Source organism: Misgurnus anguillicaudatus, chromosome 22, assembly GCF_027580225.2.
Source record: "Misgurnus anguillicaudatus chromosome 22, ASM2758022v2, whole genome shotgun sequence".
Taxonomy (NCBI): domain Eukaryota; kingdom Metazoa; phylum Chordata; class Actinopteri; order Cypriniformes; family Cobitidae; genus Misgurnus; species Misgurnus anguillicaudatus.
Window position 1 is genome coordinate 1,714,924 of NC_073358.2, and position 16,330 is coordinate 1,731,253.

The following is a 16,330-nucleotide window of genomic DNA, read 5'->3' on the forward strand; positions in this document are numbered from 1 at the left end:
CTTGAGTCCTGAATATAACATACATTCATTTCCAGTCAGCCACGCGCACACAGACACAGTTTTTTATTTCTTGAGAGCAGTGACCTGCATTAACAACTGAGTACACACAGAAAATGTGGATCAATCCACAACCTCATTGTGTCCGATATGCAGTATGTAAATCTTACTAGACCTGATTTAAACATGTCAACATAGTTTATATTTCATTTCAAATTATCAAATATATGAAGAGTTGGTTCCAAAATGAAAAAAAAATCTGAAATCTCTTTTTTTGGCTGTCAAAAGATTAACCACGATTAATCGCATACAAAATAAAAGTTTGTTGGCACTTAATATATTTGTGTGTGTATTAAGTGTAATTATCATATATATATATATATATATATATATATATATATATATATATATATATATATATATATATATATATATATATATATATATATATATATATACACACATACATGTATATATTTAAGAAAAATTTCATTTATATATAATATAAAATATAATAAAATCTAAATAAATATTTATATGCATGTAAATGTTTCTTACATACATATACGCATGTATGTGTATTTATATATACAAAATTATATATATTATGCAAAAACAAACTTTTATTTTATGCAAAAAACAAACTTTTATTTTGTATGCAATAAATTGCGAGTAATCTTTTGACAGCCTTTGACAGCTACAGTTAGGTAGCACAATAAAAACATGATAACATAATAATAAACATGCTTTGATAATCTTGATTATCTTATTTTGTAACCAAACTCTTCATATACAGGTATTGTTTTTTTTTTAAATAAAGCCTATTATAAAGCTTTTAAAATTCTTTCCTGCAGTCTTAAAGTTGCTAAAAGCTTTCTTCACATTGATGTCATAGAGGAACCATTTCTTTTCCAACCTTTTTATAGTCTGCTATACAACCTTTTTCCACTGGAAAGGTTATGTAGATGTTCTTCGTGAAATAAGACAGCAACATATCCTTTAAGAAACCTTTATTTCTAGGAGTGTACAGTTTATACTGAATAAAAATGACAGTAATGACAATTTCAGGAAATGTGATGATGTCATAATGGAATATAATTCAAATGGCTATTTATTTTAATTTTGATGATTTTATATATATATATATATATATATATATATATATATATATATATATATATATATATATATATAGAGAGAGAGAGAGAGAGAGAGAGAGAGAGAGAGAGAGAGAGAGAGAGAGAGAGAGAGAGAGAGAGCATTTCAGCAGTAACAACATAAAAAAGCGGCTTTCGTGGTCATCACGTAACTTCCGGTAAACTCCGCAAAGAATAAATAACAACAAAGTCCTTTCAATGTAGTTTATTTATAGAACAAGCAAAATAAACAACACGTGGATTACATAGGAACGCAAAACATTTGTTATTTTCGATGAGGTATTTCAGTGTTCAGTTTCAGTTATCAGTCAGACCATTAAACAAACAGAAACCAGAAGTAAAGCTCGGACCAGACGGGTATCGCATCATCACACGTGCGCCCGATGTATATATATATGTATATAAACTTTTATTATATTCATTCATTAAACACAGACTGATACATTTCAAATGTTTATTTCTTGTTTATTTCTTTTAATTTTGATGATTATGGAAAATCCCGAATTCAGTACCTTAGAAAATATGATTATTACTTAAGAACAATACAAAGAAAGTATTTTTAGAAATCTTGGCCAACTGAAAAGTATGAGCATGCACAGCACTCAATACTTAGTTGGGGCCTGAAACAATGTGGTATAGATTTTATATAGGGTTAAAGGTCAGGCGAGTTTGCTGGTAAATTAAGAGCAGGGATATCATGGTCCTTAAACCAGGTACTGGTAGCTTTGGCACTGTTTGCAGGTCCTGTTGGAAAATGAAATCTGCATCTCCATTGTAGCAGTAGTTGTTCATTGTGTGAAACTCTGCTGTTTCTGTTCTTATAGTTTTTGTTCCTCTAAAGTCACACAAGGGATTAAAAACACCTCTCACACATCACAGTTAGTGTGTATAAAATGTCCTTTTCTCAGCGAGTGTATAATGTCTATAATGCTTTTTCCTCTCTACGGACAGTCTCAGAAAGTATTTTATCATCACCGGTGAATTTGTGATCTGGTATAACATCTCAAAATACCCAGAGGCGCTGCTGTGTGCTGTAAATGGAAGACATAACGCACCGTAGGGTTTTCTGATGGACATCTGATGTATCTGAGTCTCCACTGTGATCTTCAACATTTATTATAGCTCTTCATTTAGCTTTACTGCTATTGGTTGCTTTCATGCTGTTTTCCCTTTAATTCTTTAATTTTTAAAGTGTATTTCATTAACATTTATGCATTTGGCATATGCTTTTATCCATAGCAACTTACAGTATACATACTGTATTTTATGTGTTTCCTGGGTTTGAACCCATAACCTTTTGGGCCGCTAACGCAATGGTCACTGAGCGACTGTAGTGACCTGTTATTAAATTAAAGCATTTGATAAATGATGCCAAATTGATGCACATGCTTTTGTGTGTTATGGTTTTACTGTGGTTACCTTTATATTGACTGACATTTTAATTGTTGAATAGTGGAAATGAAAATAGATGATAATGTAACTAGATCAACAGCTGATTTGTGTAAAAGTAGTTTGCACTGAAGGTGAAAACAAATTTCACACAGCGCCATTAGCCTTTCTGTGAAATAAATAAAAGAATTAATAACATACTTACTCCGGTGGCAAGGACAAAGTCTTATTTAGCAGAAAATCCATACGGCCAACTTTTATTTGTGGGCAGCCGATGGGTTGACCGGATCTCTTCGGGTCAGACTCAGGGTGATTTAATTTGGTAATCAATAGATTTGTGTGAGAGCAAGTGAGTAATGGTTTTCTCTTTTTTTCTCTCTCTCTCTTTCTCTCTTTACTTCAGCCCTTGAGTTTCATCTATTCCAGTAAAGCGTACACTGATTGCCTCTTACTGACTCCTGCGGTTTAGACTCACATCTGATGAAAACCACTTTAAGAGGCAGTGTAGCAACTCATAATGTAATAACTGCACATAATGTAATAAATATTACATTATTGTTGTAATTAATTCTTTATAATGTAATCATTTTCTCAAAATGTAATAAAATCTTGAGCTCATAATGTAATAAAATTATTACATTATGAGAAATTTATTACATTATAAACTCACCAAAAATATTGTCATATTGTCATTACTGTAATATGCTCTATAAACATTGCAAACTTATTATTAATGGTGCATGCATTTATTCATACCAATAATGTTAGTTCATAAGGTAATACCAGCAAATAATTTAAAACGTCCTTTACAGTATACAGTATACAGTTTGCTATGAGTCAAAAGAGCACGCACACATATATCTACAATGTTCTGGTTCATAGATATAGGTCATGCTAAACGATTGCTAGGATATACACTCACCTAAAGGATTATTAGGAACACCATACTAATACTGTGTTTGACCCTCTTTCTGCCTTAATTCTACGTGGCATTGATTCAACAAGGTGCGGGCCCATATTGATAGGATAGCATCTTGCAGTTGATGGAGATTTGTGGGATGCACATCCAGAGCATGAAGCTCCCGTTCCACCACATCCCAAAGATGCTCTAATGGGTTGAGATCTGGTGACTGTGGGGACCATTTTAGTACAGTGAACTCATTGTCATGTTCAAGAAACCAATTTGAAATGCTTTGAGCTTTGTCACATGGTGCATTATCCTGCTGGAAGTAGTCATCAGAGGATGAGTACATGGTGGTCATAAAGAGATGGACATGGTCAGAAACAATGCTCAGGTAGGCCGTGGCATTTAAACGATGCTCAATTGGCAGTAAGGGGCCTAAAGTGTGGCAAGAAAACATCCCCCACACCATTACACCACCAGCACAGTGGTAACAAGGCATGATGGATCCATGTTCTCATTCTGTTTACGCCAAATTCTGACTCTACCATCTGAATGTCTCAACAGAAATCGAGACTCATCATACCAGGCAACATTTTTCCAGTCTTCAACTGTCCAATTTTGGTGAGCTTGTGCAAATAGTAGCCTCTTTTGGAGATGATTGGTACCCAGTGGTGTCTTCTGCTGTTGTAGACCATCTGCCTCAAGGTTGTGCATGTTGTATCTTCACAAATGCTTTGCTGCATACCTCGGTTGTAACGAGTTGTTATTTCTGTCAATGTTGCTCTTCTATCAGCTTGAATCAGTCGGCTCATTCTCCTCTGACCTTTAGCATCAACAAGGCATTTTCACTCACATGACTGCCGCAAACAGGATGTTTTTCCCTTTTCACACCATTCTTTGTAATCCCTAGAAATGGTTGTGCGTGAAAATCCCAGTAACTGAGCAGATTGTGAAATACTCAGACTGGCCCGTCTGGCACCTACAACCATGCCACGCTAAAAATTGCTTAAATCACTTTTCTTTCCCATTCTGACATTAAGTTTGGAGTTCAGGAGATTGTCTTGACCAGGACCACACCCCTAAATGCATTGAAGCAACTGCCATGTGATTGGTTGATGTGATAATTGCATTAATGAGAAATTGAACAGGTGTTCCTAATAATCCTTTAGGTGAGTGTATTCTGTTTGTTTACTAGGTGGTTGCTATGCGGTTGCTAGGGAATGAATTGACATCCACCAATGATTACAGTCCAAGCTACAAAGGAAACAAGTCCACCCCCATGTCTCTACGATGTATAATAATAGTGATGCTTTGAATAAATGCAAGCACCACTAATAATGAGATTGCAATGTTTAAAAAGCCTGTTACAGTTATGACCATATCTTTGGTGAGTTTACAATGTAATACATTTTTATTACATTATGAGCTCAAGATTGTATTACGTCTTGAAAAAGATATTACACTATGAACATTTCATTACAATAATAATGTAATACTTATTACATTATGTGCCGTTATTATATAATGAGTTGCTACAGACAGAAAAAAATGAACAGAATACTGAGTAAGAAGAAAGTAAAAGTTACAGGTCGCATTTAGCAATAGCATGACATGTTCGGGTTAGTGTGCATTTAGGCATACTGTACCAACTCTACTTTAAAATCTATGAGCTGCCCTGCTGTCTACTGGCTACATAGGGAGCATTCTGAATAATGCTTTTAAATGATAAACATGACAGTCCAGTTGGAAAAGATTACATAGCATGCACACATATTGGGTAAATAAATATCTGTTATAAATACAGTATGTTTATATGTGTGTGTATATATATCAGTCAATGCAAATATGTGACATTATCAGAGGTGGGTAGAGTACCCAAAATCTGTACTCAAGTAAAAGTACAAGTACTTATACAAAAATGTACTCAAGTAAAAGTAAAAGCATCAATCTAATTATTTACTTGAGTAAGAGTAAAAAAGTATTAGATGAAAAAACTACTCAAGTAGTTAGTTACTCGTTACTTCTTATCTGATAGAGAAGTAGCGCAAAAGCACTGAATTTCAGACTTCTTGGAGGGTTTTCACAAACCTCTCCTTAAGAGTCTCATTGTTCTGCTTATATACAAGTAAAGCAGCCTATCTCAGTCCTGCAATGGGTACATTAACATCACATAACGTGTCGTTTGAGAAAAAATCTCAAACACACACACACACAGATGTTTTCTGACGGTTAACTCTGTATTTATTTTCATGTTCACAACACAAACTTGTCAGCGTCTGCCTTTAAACATGCAAACAGTAAACAAATAAGAACGTGTGTGTCTGTTTGTTATCATGTTTTTATATGAATAGGTTATTTTCATTGCCATTAAAGTGCAATTACTGAACATAAACAGGAGCTTAATAAAAATGATCATTTTAGAATTTCATATGGAACTTATCTGTTTTTGCAAATCATCTCTACATTTATTATAATATATAATACATGTTTTTTTTTTCAAATCAATCTTTATTCTTTTATTTTTATTCATTCATTCTTTAGGAAGGATTTAAATAAAATACAATCCCGTTTTTATTTGAATGTATTTTCTACACATTAGTGAGGTGTCCGGATTTGTGTATAAATGCAGTCATTACATTATGCTGTTAAGTTTGTTTAGTTGTGGGGAAATTATATGAAATGTGCAGATGTGAACGTGCTGTTTGTATGGTTTAACTTACATTAGGATTTGTAATCGCTTGCACAAGAAACAGTGTGTGAAATGACCATTAATACTGTTCAAATAGACATACTGTGACACTTACTTCAGGCTGGATCTTGAATTCCTGTAGGCTGAGATTGTCAGCTCGTTTATTGAACAAAGCACGCATCACATTATGAAACTATTCTTTTTGACCTCTTGGAGTGAAAACATAGACCGAACTTGAAGCCACGCATGATCTGCCTCCGATAACTCGCACAACGCACACGCGCCCTCATCTGCTTCTCCTATCATGCGCGGCCGCGCGGTGACGCAGCCTGTTTCGCGCAACTTTCGAACACGCCCTGTAAACTTTAAATATATATTCATTAATTATTACCATTTGACAGTAGCGCAGTAACGCCGCCGAATGTAGCGAAGTAAAAGTACAGTTTTTTCACTAGAAATGTACTTGAGTAAGAGTAAAAGTACCCATCCTTAAATTTACTCTAAATTAGTTACCCGAAAAATGTACTCAAGTAAATGTAACGAAGTAAATGTAATTCGTTACTACCCACCTCTGGACATTATAAACATAATATGTATAATATAAATGTAATAACATCGCAGCGTTCTGTATAATCATATAAAAACAAATCCTGTCCGCATGTTGTTATCTATTCCAGTGACGTGTTTTTCAGACCGGAGCTGATGAAAGTTTTGTTTGCTTAGTATCGATGTTTCATACAGAGGAAGCTCAATTAAAGAGATTGAGTGTTTGGAGAGGGATTTTAATTGGTGACTCATTACACTTCATTAGATAGGAGAGAAAGTGGAAATCCCAGTGCAGACACAACTTCCAGAAATCTCTGAAGATTTTTCATAATGTCTACTTACATATACAAAGAGCTTATTACACATATATGGGCAGTTTAAATATCATTATGAAATGGATAGCTCCAGTCCTGGATGCTAATTGGTTAATACAGTATCATGAAAAAATGCACAGCATCCTTACTGTACCAAACAACTGCACTACTACAAAAAATCTACTTATAAATAATACAATAACAACATTGTAAAAATTAACTAAAAAATTAGTGCAACCAGGTCACTTACTTTTTTTAAGTTGAACTTTGTGTTGACCATATAGGAACTATGCTATAGTGACACTTTATGAAATGACTTGCTGTTTAACTAAAGGTTTTGTCATTAGTATTTTTTAAACATTTTAGTAGACATAATGCATGTGCTAATAAGCTTATTTATATGTGTGTTGTTAATATTTGACCTTTAGCAGCTTATTGTTTTATTATTCATTCGTTGCTCAGACTGAAGCTGGTCGGTTTTGTTTGTTACTGATGTTTTATACAAATATGCAAGCTTTTGATATTCAGATCCTAATTGTTGGCACCATTTGTTTTTGCAAAAGCCCTGCTTCGGTTTGTCCGTTCAGTGAAAATTCATAGGAAAGTTAATGAACTCGTGTAAAGTGTACATTTGTTCCACTAAAGCTAATATGGTAAAGCACTATGAATAGTTTAATCTTACTGAGCTTTGTGACTGGGGAAATACCCATAAGCCCTTGCATATGAATAATTTAATCGTGTGCGTTTGGTCAGAGCATTGTGACTTACTGTAAAGGGAAATGAAAATAATTTGCTCTTTAGATCTGAGCAGATGTTTTCGGCTCTTTTAAGAGCTTTCGATGAAGCTTTGTAGTAAAGAGTTTGTTAATACACTGGGATATTTAATGTTACATACAGTATGGTGAATTTTGGCCCTCCTTCATTAAAATCATTTTTTCTCAACCTGTAAACACGAAACCTGTGCAAGTTGATTTCATGCTGTATAGACGGTTTCAGGAGTAACAACATAAACAAGCAACTGTCGTGGTCCGCACGTAACTTCCGATAATTTCCGCTAAGAATAAATAACAACAAAGTTTTTTAAACGTAGTTTATTTATTTAAAAAGTAAAAAACAACACATAGATTAACTAGGAAACAAAACCATTTGTTATTTTTGACGAGGCATTTGTTCAAGAGATCAGTTTAGCAACTAGTCAGACCATTTAAAAAAACGAAACCAGAAGTAAAGTTCGGATCCAGACGTGTATCGCGTCATCGAACGTGCGGCCGATGAAACCGTCTATAGGGCTGCACGATAAATCGCATGTAATTGTCATGCACATCTCGGTTCCTTGATTAATATTAAATCACCCTCTTTCAGATTGAGCGGCATTTACTACACAGACCCGTAGTTCACTGACAATCGGGGCAATTTCGCATTAAGTATCACGGACGTATCGCCTGCGATATGGCTCAGCTTGTAAGTAAACTACGGCTCTTTGTAGAAAATTTTGCTCCATCTGAAAGCAGCTGATGGTAATTTACTACTAATCAAGGAACAAACTTTATGGAAAAGATGCGCATAAGTATCGCATGTGATTTATCGTGCAGCCCTAATTCTATACATTGTTTACTAACATTTTTTAAGTTGAGTCAACCAGAATGTTTTAATAGATGTGAAATAATAAGTGTAATGTTATTCATTACATAAGTAAAATAAGGCTACTACCAGAGTACTACATGGGGGGGGGGCAAATGCTGAAAAATGCATTATATGAGTTGTTCATATGTCCAGGTGTTGTGGTACCCATATAAACACCAGCAGTGTACAGAACAGTATATAAGGTAAAACAGATCAAACAAATAAATGTTTAATGATTTGTCTTTTTAAATGGGAATGTGCTGTAGCTGCACTTTAATCTCTGCTTTGGGAAATATAAGCTTGATATCATCTTGCCAGCGAGCACATTAATGCTTTAATATCTGTCTGACGTTTTATCTCCGTGTATTGTAATTTCAGGGATAATAACTTCATCAAGGATTTTCCTCAGTTGGCTGATGGACTGATGGTTATTCCTCTACCTGTAGAAGAACAGTGTCGAGGTGTTCTGTCTGAACCTTTGCCCAATCTACAGATGCTCTCAGGTAACACACACACACACACACACACACACACACACACACACACAGGGAGCATTTAACACTTTCATTGCAGCTTCAAAAGGCTCTAAATGATCCCAACCGAGGCATACGCGTCTTATCTAGCAAAACCATCATCATTTTAGCACAAAAAAAGTACTTTTAAACCACAAGTTCTCGTCTTGCACTAGCTGTGCACTGTAAAAAGTGAGAAGTTGGTTTAACTTAACTCATTCCCCGACAGCGTTTTTCTTTTTAAAAAAGTTACCAGCCAGCTCCAACATTTTATTTGATTTTCACAAAAGTTTCCAGAAAATGTTCTTCTTTAAATATATAAGCATGCAACATATCAAATGAAAGGACAGACAAAAAACCTTCATCCTATCTTCATTTGTTCTCTTTTTATAACCTCTCAAATATGGGTAGGTTTCTTCAAAAAGACCAAATTTTGAGCAAAAAGCTGAGATCATTGCATTTTTGTGAAAGACGTTTGTTAAAGATCAGATTCAGAGTGATGTTCAAAACATACACAGAGTTTTTACTGTTTGACCTAACGGGTTGCTTCCAGGTTTTATAAGTTGGGTATGCTGGTGGATAATAGCAAAAATACGGATTGCTGAAAAACTCATCATTGGCAGGGAACCATGTTCTCTTAATTGACGAGCTAACTTGTCAATGAGTTAGCTTGTTAATGGCGGGAAAGAGTTCACCTAAAGTGAAATTTTAAGTTGAAAAAACGTCTCGGTTACGGATGTAACCCTCGTTCCCTGAAGGCAGGGAACGGAGACGTCACGTCGATGACCGACGAATTGGGAGCTCGCTAGAGAGACCAATCTGCTTCGAGTGTAACTAGAAAGAGCCAATGAACATTGGCATGCAGTATTTGCATATGCCGGCCACGCCCCGCCGGGGGAGTATAAATACAGCCGGCAGCTGAACTGCATTTCATTTTTCGCTGAGGAGCCGAGCATAAGAACCCGGCCGTCTCAACAATGGTACAGTAGCCGTGGCGAGGGGACGTGACGTCTCCGTTCCCTGCCTTCAGGGAACGAGGGTTACATCCGTAACCGAGACGTTCCCTTTCAGTCGGTCACTACGACGTCACGTCGATGACCGACGAATTGGGAACCCCTACCAAAGCGCCACGGCGGCTGCCCCTTCCAGTGTCCTGCGTAAGCCTCTTGGACTCTTGCTATAGAGTCGCCAAGACAGGGCTTACGCAAGGAAGCCGGCCAGTGCTGTTCCTATAACCCAAACAGTGGCACTTAACACCGGGAAGCGTAACCATTCCGGCGGTAATGGAACGCTGCGGAAACCACAGCCTCTTAGGGGGCTCTACTGTGGAAAAACAAAATGAAATAACCACAAAAGGGTTTTCACTGTACGTGAAGTCTCTGGGGTGTACAAAGAGGCTACATCGCCCGGAGACGGCAGAGAAGTTCTGCCAGGGAAACGTGGTTCCAGCTATACCACGGAAATACACACACGGGAATCCAAAGGTCGCTACGTATGGACGCCAGGCCTAACAAGGGCTTACATGAATTCACCAAAGGAAGGCCAGCGCCAGACGCTCCGCCACATCTGACGCTAAGGCGTTGGAGGAAGTGGTAGAGTTTACAAGGGAACTTCTGGCACCAAACTAGCGCCCTAATGGCGCTGCAAGCCGACACTCGGGCCGGGTCTCTCCGAGCCCTTATCCCGTTAGGGTGAGAACCCGGGAGGATACCGGCTCGACACGGAGGCTATAAAACCTAGCGAACGTGTTAGGGGTCGCCCAGCCCGCAGCTCTACAAATGTCCGATAGGGAGGCACCACGCGCTAAGGCCCAGGAGGAAGCCACACTTCTAGTTGAGTGAGCTCGCAGTCTGAGAGGGCATGGCGAACCCTGAGCTTGATAAGCCAGGGTGATGGCGTCCACTATCCAGTGCGACATCCTCTGCTTGGAGACAGCTTTCCCCTTTTGCTGTCCCCCATAGCAGACAAAGAGCTGCTCTGAGGTCCTGAGGCTATGCGTTCGGTCCACGTATATACGTAAAGCACGGACGGGACAGAGCAAGGCCAGGGCTGGATCTGCCTCCTCCAGGGGCAGCGCTTGCAAGTTCACAACCTGATCCTTAAAGGGAGTGGTAGGAACCTTGGGCACGTAGCCGGGCCGAGGTCTCAAAATCACATAAGAATCAGCCGGGCCGAACTCGAGGCACGAATCGTCGACCGAAAAGGCGTGCAGGTCCCCTACTCTCTTTATCGAGGCCAACGCTGCCAGGAGCAGAGTCTTCATAGACAGAAACTTAAGCTGCACAGACTGCAACGGCTCAAAAGGGGCCCCCTGGAGTGCTTTAAGCACCAAGGATAGGTCCCAAGAGGGTATAGATGGAGGACGAGGTGGATTTAACCTTCTCGCCCCCCTAAGGAACCTGATGACGAGGTCGTGCATGCCCACCGACTTACCTGCTATGGAGTCGTGGTGGGCAGAGATTGCAGCAACATACACCTTAAGGGTGGAGGGGGACAGGCGACGCTCCAACCCCTGTTGTAAGAACAAAAGCACGACACCGACCGAGCATTTCCGGGGGTCCTCTCGATGGAGAGAACACCATTCGCTGAACAGGTTCCACTTCAAAGCATACACCTGTCTCGTAGACGGTGCTCGTGCTGAAGTGATGGTGTGCACTACCTGCTGGGGTAGGCCACTCAGAACCTCCGCGTCCCGTCCAGGGACCACACATGGAGTTTCCAGAGGTCCGGGCGCGGGTGCCACAGGATGCCCTGTCTCTGAGAGAGGAGATCTCTCCTCAGAGGAATGCGCCAGGGAGGGCCTGTCGCAAGGAGAACTAGTTCCGGGAACCAGGTACGGTTGGGCCAGTACGGTGCAACTAGCAGCACCTGCTCCTCGTCCTCCCTGACTTTGCACAACGTTTGTGCAAGAAGCCTCACTGGGGGAAACGCATATTTGCGCATGCCCCGCGGCCAGCTGTGAGCCAGTGCGTCCGTGCCGAGTGTCCCCTCGGTCAGGGAGTAAAACAAGTGGCAGTGGGTGGTTTCTGGAGACGCGAACAGGTCCACCTGTGCAGCTCCGAACCGACCCCAAATCAGCTGGACCGTCTGGGGGTGGAGTCGCCATTCGCCTGGGAGTGATGCCCGCGAGAGCTCGTCTGCTGCGTGATTCAATGTGCCCGGGATGTGAATGGCTCGAAGCGACCTCAGATGCTTCTGACTCCACAGAAGGAGATGGCGGGCGAGTTGAGACATGCGCCGAGAGCGTACACCACCTTGGCGGTTGACATATGCTACGGTTGCAGTGCTGTCTGTGCGGACTAGTACGTCTTTGCCTCGTAACCAACACTTCAGTCGGCTCAATGCGAGACGTACTGCCAACAACTCGAGGCAATTGATGTGCCAGTGCAGCTGGGGACCCGTCCAGACCCCGGAGACTGCATGCCCGTTGCACGTGGCCCCCCAACCCGTGGTTGAAGCATCTGTGAATACAACAGTATGCCTGGACACCTGTTCTAAGGGCACACCGGCCCGAAGAAATGACGGGTCCGTCCACGGAACGAAGGTGAGGCGGCAAGCTGATGTGACCTGCACACGATGGGTGCCGCGCCGCCACGCCCATCTCGGGACTCGGTCGTGTAGCCAATGCTGGAGTGGCCTCATATGAAGCAGCCCAAGCGGCGTTACGGCCGCTGCGGCTGCCATATGCCCCAGGAGTCTCTGAAATAATTTCAGAGGAACCACCGTCCTGCGTTTGAATAAATTCAAGCAGTTCAACATTGACTGGGCACGCTCTTGTGTGAGACGTGCCGTTTGGGCAACCGAGTCCAGTTCCATACCGAGATAAGAGATCTGCTGCACAGGTGCAAGTTTGCTCTTCTCCCAGTTGACCCGAAGGCCCAAATGGGCAAGGTGCCTGAGCACCATGTCCCTGTGGACACACAACTGCTCCCGAGACTGTGCCAAGATCAGCCAGTCGTCGAGGTAATTGAGAATGCGAACGCCCTGCTCCCTCATGGGGGCAAGGGCCCCCTCCGCGACCTTCGTGAAGACGCGGGGAGATAGGGACAGCCCGAAGGGGAGAACTTTGTACTGATATGCTTGTCCCTCGAACGCAAAACGCAGAAATGGTCTGTGTCGGGGAAGAATCGAAACATGAAAGTACGCGTCCTTCAGGTCGATAGCTGCAAACCAATCGTGGGGACGGACGCACTCGAAGATGCGTTTCTGCGTTAGCATCTTGAACGGCATCTTGTGAAGTGCCTTGTTCAGTGCACGCAAGTCCAGGATCGGTCGTAACCCTCCTCCCTTCTTGGGCACAATGAAGTAAGGGCTGTAAAAACCCGACCTCATATCGGCTGGAGGGACCGGCTCTATTGCGTCCTTCGCCAGTAGGACGACAATCTCTGCCCGCAAAACGTGAGCATCCGCACGTCTCACTGCAGTGAAGTGGATGCCCTTGAACTTCGGCGGGCGCCGGGCGAATTGAATCGCATAGCCGAGTCTGACGGTGCGAAGGAGCCAGCGAGACGGGTTGGGAAGGGTTAACCACGCCCCCAAACACCGGACCAGCGGGCTCATCGGCACCACAGACGTACCCGGGGAGGGGCAGCTCGATGGAGTCCAGGTGCTGAGGCCGGGGCTCTCCGTAGATGCCCGAAGTGGGGTGTGAGTGCGTGTTTTGGCACTGACCTGACTCCATATTTGGACAGAAGGAACGTGAAGACCCTCTGTTGAGTCCCTCGAACGCCCAATCGTGTCCACTGGCGCGAGAGGTGGCTGAAGACGAGACAGGTACACATTGTCCGCCGTCCTCCGAGCCCTCTGAAGACCTAGAGATGGGGGAAACTGCCCTTTCTTTGAAATTTTGGGTACCGCCGGCTGAAAAGCCAGCGGCGGAACAGAAACAAAAAACATAGGATTTTCCACCCGGCCCTCTTCCGGGGGAGGGAGTGGTGCGGTCACCACATCCTGAAGAGCAGTCCTCGACACCTCTAGGTCGCCCGTCTCAGGGCCGTTTCCCCTTGTGCTTGCCGCCAGGTTTCACAGGAGGCTGGACGGGCTGGGCAGCCCTCCCACGCCCGGCTCCACGACGCCGTTTAGGTTGCTGTGCAGGAGCAGGGGCGGACGAAGGGGGACGCCCTCGGCGACGAGCTGGCTGAGGCACTGCAACCGGCGGAGGTGCAGCTGCTTGGCGCCGGGGCAGGATGTGTCGAATAGCCTCAGTCTGCTTTTGAGCGGCCGAAAACTGCTGAGCGAAGCTCTCGACCGCGTCGCCGAAGAGGCCGGCCTGGGATATGGGGGCATTCAGGAAGCGGATCTTCTCGGCGTCTCGCATATCTGCCAGGCACAGCCAAAGATGACGTTCCTGGACCACAAGAGTGGACATCGCACGGCCCAGGGACTGTGACGTAACCTTAGTCGCACGAAGCGCCAGGTCCGTCGCAGTGCGCAGCTCAGCCAGAACTGCGGGGTCATGACCACCCTCATGCAGATCCTTCAGCGCCTTGGCCTGATGGACCTGCAGTAAGGCCATAGCGTGGAGAGCGGAGGCAGCCTCCCCACAAGCCCGATAGGCACTGCCAGTTAGACTGGACGAGTGCTGACAAGCCCGCGAGGGGAGCACAGGCTTATCCCGCCATGTAGAGGCGGTGGCCGGACACAGTTGCATCGCGACCGACCGCTCCACCGAGGGAACCGCCATGTACCCTTTAACTGCCCCCCCCTGGAGGGTGGTGAGGGGGGAGGAGATGCGAGACCGGTTTCGGGCAGTAAAAGGTGCCGTCCACGACCTCGTAAGCTCCTCATGCACTTCCGGGAAGAAAGGCACCTGCGGGGAGCGCTGCGGTGCAGCGCGAGCAGCCCAAAGGGACCAATCATCCAGCCTAGAGGGACCAGGCTCTGGTGGTGGAGACCACTCAAGCCCGACCTCCGCGGCTGCCCGGCCGAGCATAGCCATCATTTCCGGGTCGGAATCGGAACGCGCCACCCGCCCCGAAGGTGGCAACGCCTCCTCATCCTCGTCCGCGGAGCCGACAAGCTCACCCTCCGATGCCGCGACTGACATCCGGTCATCTACGGGAGACCCGAAGGATAGGGACGGTGCGCCCGAAGGTAGCCCGCCAGCTTCCCCCGGCAACTCTACTGGCTGCAGCCTTGAGGAGTGAGGAGCCTCGGTGGGTTGTTGCCCAGCCGCGGGATTCCTCACTGTAATCCTCAGGTCGGAACACTCCGAGCCCGACGCGGCACGCCCCGCGGGGGGCGGCTTTGACCGGGGCAACGGAATGGGAACTCCACCCCTCTTTAGGTAGCAGAGTCTCGACCGCAAGACCGCGATGGACATATTCCCGCAATGGGAACATGAACCATCCACGAACGCTGCCTCCGCGTGTGCCAACCCCATGCACGTCATGCAGCGATCGTGACCATCCGTAGGCGCCAAATATCTGCCGCATCCAGAAACACACGGGTGGAAAGCCATCTTTAAAAAGACGCGAACACACCCGTGAACACGGGGGAAATGCTGTCTTTAAAAAGACGCAAAAAACCCCCGTGCAACTATTTTAGAGGAAATTCACTCTTTGCTGAAGCTAATAGGTGTAACCAGCCAAGTCACAAGAAGGTAAAACAGCCGGCACCACTACAGTTCTGAATCGCCAACAAAGAAACAAAAGCTCTCTCTCCAACTCTTTAGCAGGAACAGAACACAACTGCTCGGCTCCGAAGCGAAGAGTGAAATGCAGTTCAGCTGCCGGCTGTATTTATACTCCCCCGGCGGGGCGTGGCCGGCATATGCAAATACTGCATGCCAATGTTCATTGGCTCTTTCTAGTTACACTCGAAGCAGATTGGTCTCTCTAGCGAGCTCCCAATTCGTCGGTCATCGACGTGACGTCGTAGTGACCGACTGAAAGGGAACTTACATTTTGTAGGCGTTACAAACTGAAGTCATTTTTAAGTGGATCCAACTTTTCACTTTTTACAGTGGTGAGTGCTAGCGCGACCTTACGTATTATGTAATCACATCGAAAGGTCACGCATGACATATGCAAAAGTACCACTCTAGTGTTTACAAGTGTGGAGAAAGAGAAGCGTTCAGATGTTGTTGTATGTGGAATGATAATAATTCAGTTTGTTGTTTAAATGATCCACAAGTGTGCGATTCACATATGTAAGGTGTGACCTTTCCATGTGATTACGTAAGGTCGCACTGGCGCATC

General features: G+C 43.6%; 1 protein-coding gene across 2 annotated transcripts in view; it reads left to right on the top strand.

Moving 5' to 3' along the window:
- Positions 1-16,330, top strand: part of LOC129440778 (astrotactin-2) — a 427,123-nt gene that overhangs the window by 347,150 nt on the left and 63,643 nt on the right. For both annotated transcript variants that reach the window (XM_073860480.1, XM_055200291.2), the window contains exon 14: positions 8,998-9,122. In XM_073860480.1, coding sequence (XP_073716581.1) covers positions 8,998-9,122 — 125 coding nt within the window. The remainder of the gene's footprint in view (positions 1-8,997; positions 9,123-16,330) is intronic.